This window comes from Pithys albifrons, chromosome 18 (genome assembly GCF_047495875.1).
Source record: "Pithys albifrons albifrons isolate INPA30051 chromosome 18, PitAlb_v1, whole genome shotgun sequence".
NCBI classification, from domain to species: Eukaryota; Metazoa; Chordata; class Aves; order Passeriformes; family Thamnophilidae; genus Pithys; species Pithys albifrons.
Window position 1 is genome coordinate 14096769 of NC_092475.1, and position 12896 is coordinate 14109664.

Below are 12896 nucleotides of genomic sequence, written 5' to 3' on the forward strand. Positions count from 1 at the left end.
GACCTTTTGAGACACAACTTGCATTAAACCACATTTATGCTCTCTCATGATCCATGTTGCTAAATCCATTCTTTATTACAGTTCATTTTTCTTGCACACAGATCCACCTCACCAGCTCAGGATTCCCACAAACCCATGATTAAAAGAGGTACCATGTTTGCCACCTTCCAGTTGCCAAGCTCCCAGAGGTGCCACCCCAGTTAGCAACGGCCTGTCCTGCTGCCTGACCCCTCCTGGGCATGGCACAACCCCAGACACTGTACCACCCTTCCCACTTAAGGATTTGGATTACAGAGAAAAGATTATTTTTCTCTAAAGAGTCTTTAAGACCTAACACAGATCAAGGTCACCAGTGCAAACCAGGATTCCTGTCTGGCATCTGGAATGAGAAAAAAGAGTTATGAGAGTTGCAGAGGAAAATTTCAGCCTGACTTGTTTCACCTGTGATGAACACAGGGCAACATGGATGGGAAGAGTCACAATCCTGCTATTTCCACCCCAGAGCTGAGCCCTGTGAGGTGGCCAAAGGGAAGCAGCTCCTCACTGAACACTGAGACAGGCTGAGAGGAGACCTGAAGTCACTGCCAATTAAGTGGTGCACAGTATCAAAGGGCAGGGCTGCTCTGATCAGAGATCATGGTAATCTTTATTTAACAGTTCAAGGAATAACCTTTAACCAGTCAAAACTTTTACAAAGCCTTCCCTACACATCCAGACAGTAAAACAAAAATAGAGGTTTCCTTGATTTCCTAGAAAGCCTGAAGCACCAGGGCTAAAAAGGGCTCTGCCCACACCGCCCTTGGGCCAGCATTCCTCAAGAGAACCCAGCTGAGAGCAGGGCAGCTCTGTGGGAACCTCAGTGAGAGCCTCCTCTTATCCTCAGGATGGGAAATGGAGGCACTTGGATGCCTTCAGTGCACCCTTGATGGGCAGCAGAAAAGCAGCTGAAATGAGGGATCAGTGACCAACAGCTGTTTGGAAGGAAATTACTACTTCTACCCAAAAGCAGCACCTACAGCTCCATCATCACTCCCTGGCATGGGCTTTTCATGAGGACACTCCCAAACCTGCACCCTGTGAAGTGACTGCTCAGAACTGTGTTACTGAACCTTTCTCTCCAAGGTAACTCCAGATGAGGTGGTTCAAATTCAATACTGGGATTTGCTGGCTCCCAAGAGTTTCCCAGTGCAGGGGCTGAACTCCTGCAGGACAAACTAAGCCCACTGGCCATAGTGAGCCTTTAGGGCTCCCTCCTGCAGGTGCCTCAGGGGCAGCACAGGTGACACCAGACCAACCCTGCTTGAGGCACTTTGCTGTAAGAAGCCCTTGGACTGACTCTAACAAACTCGTTTTGATCCAAGCTGGTCACTTCATAATCACCATCTCCATGGGAACAGCTGCAAGTCAGGGTAAAAGAGAAGCTGATGAGTTTTGGATTATTTTGTGGCAAGTAAACTACTCTATTGTTGGTATTGGACATATAAGGGGTTCTTAAGTCTACCTACAGCAGAAACACCTCTTGAGCAGGTGTGTGGGAACACAGAGCAGTGCATGTAGTGCCACAAACTGCTGTGCAGCAGGACACTGGTGCAAGACTTAAGGCAAAATCTCTAGTGATCAACACCCAAGAGCCACAAGAGTAAATATTGTGGGACAATTTGAGGGGCTCAGTTGGCACCACAAAACCAGAAAGCAGTGCTGAAGAACTGGAAAACATCAGCAAAGGGACAGAGAGCATATTCCATATTTGTATCTTATGCATGTTATTTGGCAATACTTATATGTTTACAAAAAACTACAAAAAATTGGTTTTGTAGCCTCTTCCTTGGGCCGGACCTGCAGAAATATCCATCAGAAGGTCTGGATGTCTGTGATCCAAAGTGCAGCTCAACATTTCACTCCTTTGGAGCTTCCTGGGAAGTTGGAACCGGCGTTGCTTATGTCAGGCTAAAAGACAAAACAGAAGGGAAGTTTGGCAGTGCCAGGGAGTGCAGGAGGCATTTCAAAACACCAGCACAGTCACTTCTCACCCTCCAGTTACAAAGGCCCAGTAGAAATTTCCCTTCCTAGAGGAGAAGGGCCTATGAAAAGAGGGAAGCAGATGTTGTGGCTGCTAACAGGCAGCCACAGGAACAGACCTGCCTAAGCTGGCAAAGGTAAAATGCACTGTCAGCCTGGCCCAGGTAATGATTAACAGCTCAGAGGAAGTTTCATTATGGCTCTGATATGCTCAGACACATCAAGGCTTTGTACCAGAAGGGTAAAGAGCTCAAGGAATTTATTATGGCATAAAACATACATTCTCATAACACCTGAGAACTCAGCCACTAAGGACCAGTGGCTCAGGTAGCTCAGGAACACCCTTCCAGCACCACAGCAATGGTCCTCAGAGTTGTAGCCAGATGAAAGTCTAAATGCAGTTTGCACAGGACTTTTGTCTGGGTGTAGCCTAAACCTTGGAAAAACATTTGCACACATTAACGAAGGGGGCAGGTCCCATATCATTACCACTCCAGGCAGAAAACAAAACCTGGCTCACATTGAAAGGTAACTTGGACAAAACCTTTGACAAAAAGGCTTAAAAACCCCTCAAGTTTGCAGTTTGATTTAAGGCAGCAGCAGCTGACAAGGTCCAAAGTCTTTCTGGCACCAGAAATGGTTGTAGCAAGCATTTGAAATAACATTATACAGGTTACAACAATCAAAAGCCAAGATGTCAAGCAAATCACTGGCATTTAAACTTTTAAAACAAGGTTTGTTTAAAAAAACAAATAGGAAGGAGAACCTGACAGCTGAAATGGATGTTATTTCCCAAAAAAAAAAGGACCCTCACACATTCCATAACCCAACTGCTGAGAGTAAGAAAAGGATGGAGGAAGCAAAAAAATGATAATTAAAAAAAGTGTGAAACCAGCTAGTTTACAATATAATAATAGTTCACAACAAAATCTTGGTTTTGACCCAGAGCTGGCTCCCCCTCACCTGTCAATGAGGGAGTCCCTCATGTTGGTGGCGATGGTGCTGGGCTGGGCCTCGTTGAGCTTGAAGATGCTCTCGATGACGGACAGCTCAGTGCTCGTGGTGTCCAGCCCGCAGAAGGCGCACCAGTCGTTGACCACCATCCCCGCGGCGATCACTTCACTGCCGCGGTTCACCGTCCCGGCCTGGGGGCAGGGGCAGCCTCAGTGCCAGCAGCACATTGAGCTCTTAAACCTTTACTGCTCACGCCCCTTGTCCTGGTTCAGCAACCCAGACCACTGTGTGGGTGTGCCCAAAGCTGTGCATTCTAAACCCTCTGGGCCATTGCCCAGCAACTGTTCCCAATGGCCCATTGGCAGCAGCTGCCCAGGGCACAGCTGAGCCCTCAGGCTGGGAGCTGGCTGGGAAAGAAGCCTGGCAGAGGAGCTGGGAGAACTGCCCTGCAGGGAGTCCTTGGCACCTCCACACCCACCTGAGGGCTCAGCTCTGCCCATGGGCCAGCAACGATTCCAAAATCCCCCCTGACTGCCAGAGTCAGATCCCCCAGTGTGGAACTCCCTGCCCTGGGGGAGGCACTGGGGGCTCCCACCCAAACCTGAGGAGACAGAATCTTGGGCTTTGGGGACTTGGGGAACCACTTGTTGGATCCAGAGGAGGAGCAGACCCTGGCCAGGAGGAGCCCACCACTCCCCACCAGACTGTGCCATCATCTGCACCAACAGGTTTTTCACCTCCTTTTCCTTTGGACTCAGAGGAACCACATGGGGCTCAGCACAGGGGCCACCAAACCCCCCTGTGTTTGTGCCCCAGGGGGCTGGGTTAGACTGCTGGGTTTGTGGGTTAAACCCAATTTCTCTTTGTGCCATTGTATTTATTGTAATATTGTTATTAAATTGTAACTCTGACTTATAATCTCTTTTGTGTTGGGTCCATTTTTCCTGCCACTTCACCTTTAAACCAGCACACCAGCCCACACTAAACTATATCCTAAGGACTAGTGGCAGCTGGCAGTGCCCCTTTGGAAAAGGACCCGGGTGCAGTGTGCCTGTTGTCACCATCCCCAAGGCATACAGGAGGGTGTGAGCTGAGGCAGGAGGGCTTGGCTGGGGCTGAGCTGCACTGTACCTTTGAAGAACCACATGGGGCTTAGCACAGGGGCCACCAAACCCCCCTGTGTTTGTGCCCCAGGGGGCTGGGTTACACTGCTGGGGTTTGTGGGTTAAACCCAATTTCTCTTTGTGCCATTGCATTTATTGTAATATTTTTATTAAACTGTAACTCTGACTTATAATAATCACTCTCTTTAGTGGTGGGTTCATTTCTCCTGCCAGTTTACCTTTAAACCAGCACACCCCTGAGGAGCTGAAAGCTTCTGCCCACCAGCAAAGCTCTAAAGGTGTCAGGTAAAATTGTTAATGAACAGCCTGTCCTGTCTGGTGAGAAAACGGTGTGGCATTCAGTGACAGAATCCACCCAGCAGGAAGGGTAATGGCACAGCCATTGTGGCATTCCCACATCCAGCTGGGCAGGAGTGGTAGTTTTGGCTTTAGTTTTAGCTGGGCCTCAGTTTAGCAGGCCCAGAGTCTACATAAATTAGAGAGGAAAAGCATCACCTGACTTAATCAACCAAAGAGATACTTCATATCATTTGATGTCAAAGAAAGTATAAAAGAAGGTGTGGGAGGTGCTCAGCTCAGTTCCTTCATGGCCTGTGCTGAGCAGAGCTGCCATCACCGCTGCTGGGGGTGTTGGGCCTCATCACCACTTCACAGCTGTTTGCTTTGGGAAGTACCTTTGGTTTTTTGTTGTTGGTTTTCTCCTCTCTTTCCAGGTATCCTTTGGGGGGAGCTTGTTGGGGTGTTTTTTGGAGCTGGAGTGGTGGAGGTCTGTGTTGGTTGGGTGGGCGACTCAGTGGTTGTTGGTGGTTTGGGGTTTTTTCCCCCCATTTATATAAACATGTATTATATTCTGTTTTTAATTGTCTCTCTTTTGTATAATGTAAGAAGCTTGCTATTTGGGGGTTTGGGGTTTTTTTCCCCTCGCTCCTCTTCCCTTGGTGTGTGGAGAGGTGGATTCTCTCCTCCTGTGCTGGGCAGTTGGCATTTTGCCAGCTCAGCCTCACACAGCAGGCACAGGGTTTGGTATTTCATCTTTTTCAACACTGGTTCAGTCAAACCACAGCCAATCTCACATTCTGTATCTGCACCACACACAATCCCAGCAGAGCAACATTTCAGGAGCAAACTAAAAGCTCTGAGCAGCTTTTCCAGGCTCGGGGAACACAGAGAACTGTCTCAGGACACTTGGGCTGTTTGTTTTCCCTCATCTCCCACTCGGAATTGCTCTGTAGAGAAACAGCAGCCAGGAGTCCCTGAGGTGGAGCCACAGTAGAACTGGGCTGGGAGGAGTGGGAAGGGCAAACACAATCCCAGAAATGCCTTACCACGAGTGGGACCTGGAGCAGTGAGGACAGTTCGTCCTGGTCATCGATGGAAGTTTTGGGGTGCACGATTCCTCCCTGGTTACTGAAAACACAGTAACTTCCCACCAGCACCTGGTCTGCTACTGTTTGCCTGAAAACCTCCACCTTCAGCACATCTGCCAAGATCTCTTCTGTCTCCTGCAAACAGGAAGAGGGTAAAGCCTTCAGTAAAATGGTATTGTGGAACTGAAGTCAAGCTGTTCCTGCACAGAGCCCTCTGAGAGCCTCCCACACTGCACAGCCCATTGCAACCAGCCATACAAAACACAGACCCAACCCCCATATTCCACATGCTCCTGTGCCCTTACTGAGAAATGCCCCTGTTCCTGCTGGCAGTACATCAGCTGTGCCAATGCCTGTTCTCTGGCATTCCCAGTGAGCCATCCTCCCAAACCACTGGGACAAAGTTGTCTTATCCTTCTGCAGAACTCTTGAGAACTTCCTTCCCCTCTTGGTTTCACTGTGAATTATTTTGATTTCTCTGTGCCCATCTTACTTCATACACATATTTAAAACACACCATGCTGCAAAGCCCACTACCTTCCCCCACCCCCTTATTCTTCTTTTCCCTTTGCACTCCTACCACCAAATCTTCATCAGCTTTAGCACCAGCTGAAAGCACTGTCAGGACCTGCAGCCACACACCCCCCTCTCAATGCTATTAAGGTATCAGTTCTCAGACATAAAGTAGCAGTGACTTTGTCTCCTCTGCTCTTATTTTAAACTTTCATACAAGAACCTTCTATTTTCACTTCAGCCCTCTGTAATTTTCACATCCTTCAACTGGTACAGATTTTGGGTAGCTCAGCTGTACCCTCCAGCTCCTGCTGTGATCCTCAGTGCACTCCTCTGTGTGCCCTTTATTATGCTCTAATTCACTCAGTTTTACCACCCAAAGCAAACTGCACTCAATGATCATGGAATTACGAGACACTTTGGCTTGGAGAGACCTTAATGATCAATTTGTTCCATGGGCAGGGACACCTTCCACTACCCCAGGTTGCTCCAAGCTTTGACCAGCCTGGCCTTGGACACTCCCAGGGATGGGGCTGCCACAGCTTCTCTGGGTAACCTGTGCCAGGGCCTGCCCACCCACACAGGGAACAATTTCTTCACAATACCCCCCATCTAACCCTGCCCTCTGTTAGTGTGAATCCACTCCCCTTGTCCTGCCCCACGACACACCCACCCTCCCTCCTTCCCTCCTCCAGAGGCCACCAAGGCAGCCTGGGCAGGGTTTCCCAGCCCCCCAGCTGTGGCAGTGCCCCAGAGCTCTGTACCCTGTCCAGGTCTGGGTGCACCAGAGCCACGTAGTCGTTGCAGGTGGTGACGTTGCCCAGGGCTGAGAGTCGCTCCTCCACGCGCTGGATCCGCACCGAGTCCGGCAGGCTGTTCCGGATGTGCTGCAGCTCCTGGTCCGTGGTGCTGCTCGGCACCAGCAGCCCGTGCCTGTTCCCTGCACGGCCCCAACAGGCAGGGCAGAGCAAGGGGAATCACAGAATCATAGAATCAGCTGGGTTGGAAAAGACCTCTGAGATCACCAAGTCCAACCCTTGATCCAATCCCACTGTGATCACCAGCCCAGGGCACTCAGTGCCCTGGGCTGGTGATCACAGTGGGATTGGATCAAGATGTGGTGGATTCTCACTCAGTGCCACATCCACAGAATGGATTGGGTTGGAAAAGACCTCTGAGATCACCAAGTCCAACCCTTGGTCCAACTCCAGTCCCTTTACCAGATCATGGCACTCAGTGCCACGGCCAAGCTCAGTTGAAAAACCTCCAGGGATGGGGAATCCACCCCCTCTCTGGGCAGCCCATTCCAATCCCTGAGCACTCTCTCTGCAAAGAATTCTTTTCCTGATCTCCAACTTCAATTTCCCCTGGCAGAGCTTGAGCCCATCGTGCCCCCTTGTCCTATTGCTAAGTGCCTGGGATGTTCCCAGGGGCATTCCCAGCACTCCCCTGATGCTCACACACCTCCAAGCTGCCCCTGCTCCGTGTGCTCCACCGGGGACCCAGCCCAGGAGATTTGTTGGAGCTGCCTGTGCTCCGTGTGCTCCAGACAGGAGATTTGTTGGAGCTGCCCGTGCTCTGTGTGCTCCAGCCAGGGCCCAGCCCAGGAGATTTGCTGGAGCTGCCCCTGCTCCGTGTGCTCCAGCCAGGGCCCAGCCCAGGAGATTTGTTGGAGCTGCCCGTGCTCTGTGTGCTCCAGCCAGGGCCCAGTCCAGGAGATTTGCTGGAGCTGCCCGTGCTCCGTGTGCTCCAGCCCGGAGATTTGCTGGAGCTGCCCGTGCTCTGTGTGCTCCAGCCAGATTTGTTGGAGCTGCCCGTGCTCTGTGTGCTCCACCCAGGAGATTTGTTGGAGCTGCCCGTGCTCCGTGTGCTCCAGACAGGAGATTTGTTGGAGCTGCCCGTGCTCCGTGTGCTCCAGCCAGGAGATTTGTTGGAGCTGCCCGTGCTCTGTGTGCTCCAGCCCGGAGATATGTTGGAGCTGCCCGTGCTCTGTGTGCTCCAGCCAGGGCCCAGCCCAGATTTGTTGCTGTTTAGGAATAACCAGCACCAGGGGAAAGACAAAACCAGGGCGAGGCACAGGCTGCGGGTGATTGGCACTGCCTTTAATCCCTTCCCTGTCGCGACAGGACTAAAGGGAGCCTCAGCCTCAGTGAGACACTCTGAACTCTTCCTGAAGATGCCAAGTGCCCCACAAAGGGCTTGTGTGGCCGTGGCAGCACGATGGGATGGTTAAAGGAAAAAAAATCCAAGCAATTTGTATGACCGAGCAAGATCCCACCAGCCCGAAGTACAGGAAAGGCTTTTCCCGGATTTCCACGCTGGGTAACACCACCCCCTGTCCCGGCCGTGCCCCTCGGGGCACAGGGTCCTCCTCCCGGCCCCCAGAGCCAGCACTGCCAGGCTGTTTCCCACTGCCCCCCTCGCCCTCACACACCTCCAGCACCCGCGGGGGTCCCGGCACAGCCCGGCCCCGCCGCCCCGGGCTCGGCCCCGCCCGCACGTACCCACACACATCCTGCCGATGATGCGGCACCCCGCGATGGACGCGTGAACCACCGGGATGGTCCCGAACAGCTCCCCCTCGAACACGCTGCAAGGACAGAGCGCCGTGAGGGCGGGGCAGGGCAGGGCAGAGATGGGCAGGGGTGGGCATGGGCAGGACAGGGGCAGATACAATGACAGGGGCAGGGCAGGGGAAAGGGCCAGGGCAGGGGTAAGGGCCAGGGCAGGGGTAAGGGCCAGGGCAGGGGTAAGGGCCAGGGCAGGGGTAAGGGGCAGGGCAAGACAGGGGCAGATACAATGACAGGGGCAGGGCAGGGGCAGATACAATGACAGGGCCAGGGCAGGGGCAAGGGCCAGGGCAGGGGCAAGGGCCAGGGCAGGACAGGGGCAGATACAATGACAGGGGCAGGGCAGGGGCAAGGGCCAGGGCAGGGGTAAGGGGCAGGGCAAGAAAGGGGCGGATACAATGGCAGGGGCAAAGCAGGGCAGGGCAGGGGCAGGGGTTGGGCAGAGGCGGGGCAGGGGCAGAGCAGAGCAGGGGCAGGGGCAGGAGCAGGGGCAGGGGCAGGAGCAGGGCCAGGAGCAGGGGCAGGAGCAGGGGCAGGGGCAAGAGCAGGAGCAGGGGCAAGAGCAGGGGCAGGGGCAGGGGCAAGAGCAGGAGCAGGGGCAAGAGCAGGAGCAGGGGCAAGAGCAGGGGCAGGGGCAGGGGCAAGAGCAGGGGCAGGGGCAGGGGCAGGGGCAGGGGCAGGGGCAGGGCAGGATCGGGGCCCCCTGACCTGTAGAAGTTCTCGGAGCCGCCGATGGCCACGAGGCAGTAGGCGTTGGTGAGTTTGGCAAAACAGCCCAGCTCGTTGTTGTTCTCGAAGCTGGCGCGGATCGCCATGGCGGCAGCGGCACTGGGAGCGGGACCGGGAGCGGGAATGGCTGTGAGAATCACGCCGGGAACGGGCAAAGGCCGCGGCCGCTTCGGCACCGCCTGGGACGGAACCAAGAGGGGCGGCCGCTGCCGCTTCCGCTTCCGGGGGGCGAAGGGGGGGGGGGGCGCGGAACTGAGCGGCGCCTGCCGAACCTCGCGATCACAGCGCCCCCTACCGGCCCGGAGGAGCGACCGCCTCGCGCGGGACAGACACTGCCCATGGGACAGACAGACACTGACTATGGGACAGACAGACACTGCCCATGGGACAGACAGACACTGCCCATGGGGGGACAGACACTGCCCATGGGACAGACACTGCCCATGGGACAGACAGACACTGCCCATGGGACAGACACTGCCCATGGGACAGACAGACACTGACTATGGGACAGACACTGCCCATGGCACAGACAGACACTGACCATGGGACAGACAGACACTGACTATGGGACAGACACTGCCCATGGGACAGACAGACACTGCCCATGGGACAGACAGACACTGACTATGGGACAGACACTGCCCATGGGACAGACACTGACCATGGGGGAACAGACACTGCCAATGGGACAGACACTGCCCATGGGACAGACAGACACTGACTATGGGACAGACACTGCCCATGGGACAGACAGACACTGACCATGGGACAGACAGACACTGACTATGGGACAGACACTGCCCATGGGACAGACACTGACCATGGGGGAACAGACACTGCCAATGGGACAGACACTGCCCATGGGACAGACAGACACTGACTATGGGACAGACACTGCCCATGGGACAGACAGACACTGACCATGGGACAGACACTGACCATGGGACAGACAGACACTGCCCATGGCACAGACAGACACTGCCCATGGGGGGACAGACACTGCCCATGGGACAGACAGACACTGACTATGGGACAGACACTACCCATGGGACAGACAGACACTGACCATGGGACAGACACTGCCCATAACACAGACAGACACTGACCATGGTGGGACAGACACTGCCCATGGCACAGACACTGCCCATGGCACAGACACTGCCCATGGCACAGACAGACACTGCCCATGGGACAGACAGACACTGACCATGGGACAGACACTGACCATGGGACAGACAGACACTGCCCATGGCACAGACAGACACTGCCCATGGGGGGACAGACACTGCCCATGGGACAGACAGACACTGACTATGGGACAGACACTACCCATGGGACAGACAGACACTGACCATGGGACAGACACTGCCCATGACACAGACAGACACTGACCATGGTGGGACAGACACTGCCCATGGCACAGACACTGCCCATGGCACAGACACTGCCCATGGCACAGACAGACACTGCCCATGGAACAGACAGACACTGACCATGGGACAGACATTGCCCATGGGACAGACAGACTCTGACCATGGGACAGACATTGGACAGACAGACACTGCCCATGGGACAGACAGACACTGCCCATGGCACAGACACTGCCCATGGCACAGGCAGACACTGACCATGGGACAGACAGACACTGCCCATGGGACAGACACTGCCCATGGCACAGGCAGACACTGCCCATGGGAGAGACAGACACTGCCCATGGGACAGACAGACACTTCCCATGGGGGGACAGACACTGCCCATGGGACAGACAGACACTGCCCATGGGACAGACATTGCCCATGGGACAGACAGACTCTGACCATGGGACAGACACTGGACAGACAGACACTGCCCATGGCACAGACAGACACTGCCCATGGGACAGACTGACACTGCCCATGGGACAGACACTGACCATGTGGGGACAGACAGACACTGACTATGGGACAGACACTGCCCATGGGACAGACAGACACTGCCCATGGGACAGACACTGCCCATGGCACAGACAGACACTGACCATGGGACAGACAGACACTGACCATGGCACAGACAGACACTGCCCATGGGACAGACACTGACCATGTGGGGACAGACACCAAGCCTGCCGGGTGTCCCCAGCACACAAACACTTGGGGAACCCCCACAGGCCTGGGGACAGCATCACTGCGTCCCTGTGCCAGGTGTGCCATCATTGTCCCTGTTCCAGGTGTGTGCCATCACTTTCCCTGTCCTTCTCCCAAGTGTGCCATGGCTGTCCCTGTTCCTGTGCTAGGTGTGCCATCATTGTTCCTGCCCTTCTCCCAGGTGTGCCATGGCTGTCCCTGTTCCAGGTGTGTGCCATCATTGTCCCTGTCTTTCACCCATGTGTGGCATCAGTGTCCCTGTCCCTCTGCCAGGTGTGCCATCATCACCCTTCTCCCAGGTGTGCCATCATTGTCCTTCTCCCAGGTGTCCCATCATTATCCTTCTCCCAGATGTGCCATCAGTGTCCCTGTCCCTCTGCCAGGTGTGCCATCATTGTCCTTCTCCCAGATGTGCCATCATTGTCCCTGTCTTTCACCCAGGTGTGCCATCAGTGTCCCTGTCCCTCTGCCAGCTGTGCCATCATCATCCTTCTCCCAGGTGTGCCATCATTGTCCTTCTCCCAGGTGTGCCATCATCATCCTTCTCCCAGATGTGCCATCAGTGTCCCTGTCCCTGGCCACACCACTGTGGCCACCCCGCAGGTGCAGCCCCAGCCCATGCCCAGGTGCTCCCCAGGTGCTGGCACACTGTCCCTGTCCTGGCAGGAGCCATGCCCAGCACCATCCCTGTGCTGACACCGTGGGTGTGGGACAGCAGATGTGTCACCTGAGTGCACACAGACCACCCATGACCTGGGTGCCACCTCAGTGCCTCTCTGGTGTACAGAGGCCACCTGTGCCCATTGCCACTGGTGCACAGGTGTGACCCGTGAGCAGAGCCCACCTGTGAGCTGACACCCTTTCCATGCCATCATTGTCCCTGTGCCAGGAGTGTGCCATCATTGTCCCTGTGCCAGGGGTGTGCCACCACTGATGCTGTCCTTCTCCCTGGTGTGTGCCATCATTGTCCCTGTGCCAGGTGTGTCAACATTGTCCCTGTCCTTCTCCCAGGTGTGCCATGGCTGTCCCTGTCCCTGTGCCAGGTGTGCCATCCTTGTCCCTGTCCTTCTCTGAGATGTGTCGTGGCTGTCCCTGTCCCTGTGCCAGGGGTGTGCCATCATTGTCCCTGTGCCAGGTGTGCCATCATTGTCCCTGTGCCAGGTGTACCATCACTGTCCCTGTCCTTTCCCAGGTGTCCCATCACTCTCCCTGTGTCAGGTGTGTGCCGTCACTGTCCCTATCCCTCTGCCAGGTGTGCCATGGCTGTGCCTGTGCCAGGTGTGCCATCATTGTCCCTGTGCCAGGTGTCCCATCATTGTCCCTGTCCTTTCCCAGGTGTCCCATCACTCTCCCTGTGTCAGGTGTGTGCCATCACTGTCCCTATCCCTCTGCCAGGTGTGCCATGGCTGTGCCTGTGCCAGGTGTGCCATCATTGTCTCTGTGCCAGGTGTCCCATCATTGTCCCTGTCCTTTCCCAGGTGTCCCATCACTCTC

At 54.8% G+C, this 12896-nt stretch overlaps 1 protein-coding gene across 1 annotated transcript; it reads right to left on the reverse strand.

The window, feature by feature from the left end:
- Positions 1 to 49: 49 nt before the first annotated feature.
- EIF6 (eukaryotic translation initiation factor 6) lies at positions 50 to 9496 on the reverse strand. Its single transcript, XM_071573007.1, has 6 exons — positions 9256 to 9496; positions 8482 to 8567; positions 6742 to 6917; positions 5423 to 5599; positions 2983 to 3164; positions 50 to 1947 (listed from the first exon to the last, which is right to left on the reverse strand). Exons 1-6 carry the CDS (start codon positions 9360 to 9362, stop codon positions 1938 to 1940), a joined length of 738 nt encoding a protein of 245 aa, XP_071429108.1. The 5' UTR covers positions 9363 to 9496; the 3' UTR covers positions 50 to 1937.
- Between the last annotated feature and the right edge of the window lie 3400 nt (positions 9497 to 12896).

What these genes read in the sequence shown, in the direction of transcription:
- EIF6 (XM_071573007.1), bottom strand. Translation starts at nt 9,362, where the DNA reads ATGGCGATCCGCGCCAGCTTCGAGAACAACAACGAGCTGGGCTGTTTT. An exon ending in GGCTCCGAGAACTTCTACAG is followed by an intron (nt 8,568 to 9,255) that starts GTCAGGGGGCCC and finishes CTGTCCTTGCAG; the next exon opens with CGTGTTCGAGGGGGAGCTGT. An exon ending in TGCACCCAGACCTGGACAGG is followed by an intron (nt 5,600 to 6,741) that starts GTACAGAGCTCT and finishes TCCTGTTTGCAG; the next exon opens with GAGACAGAAGAGATCTTGGC.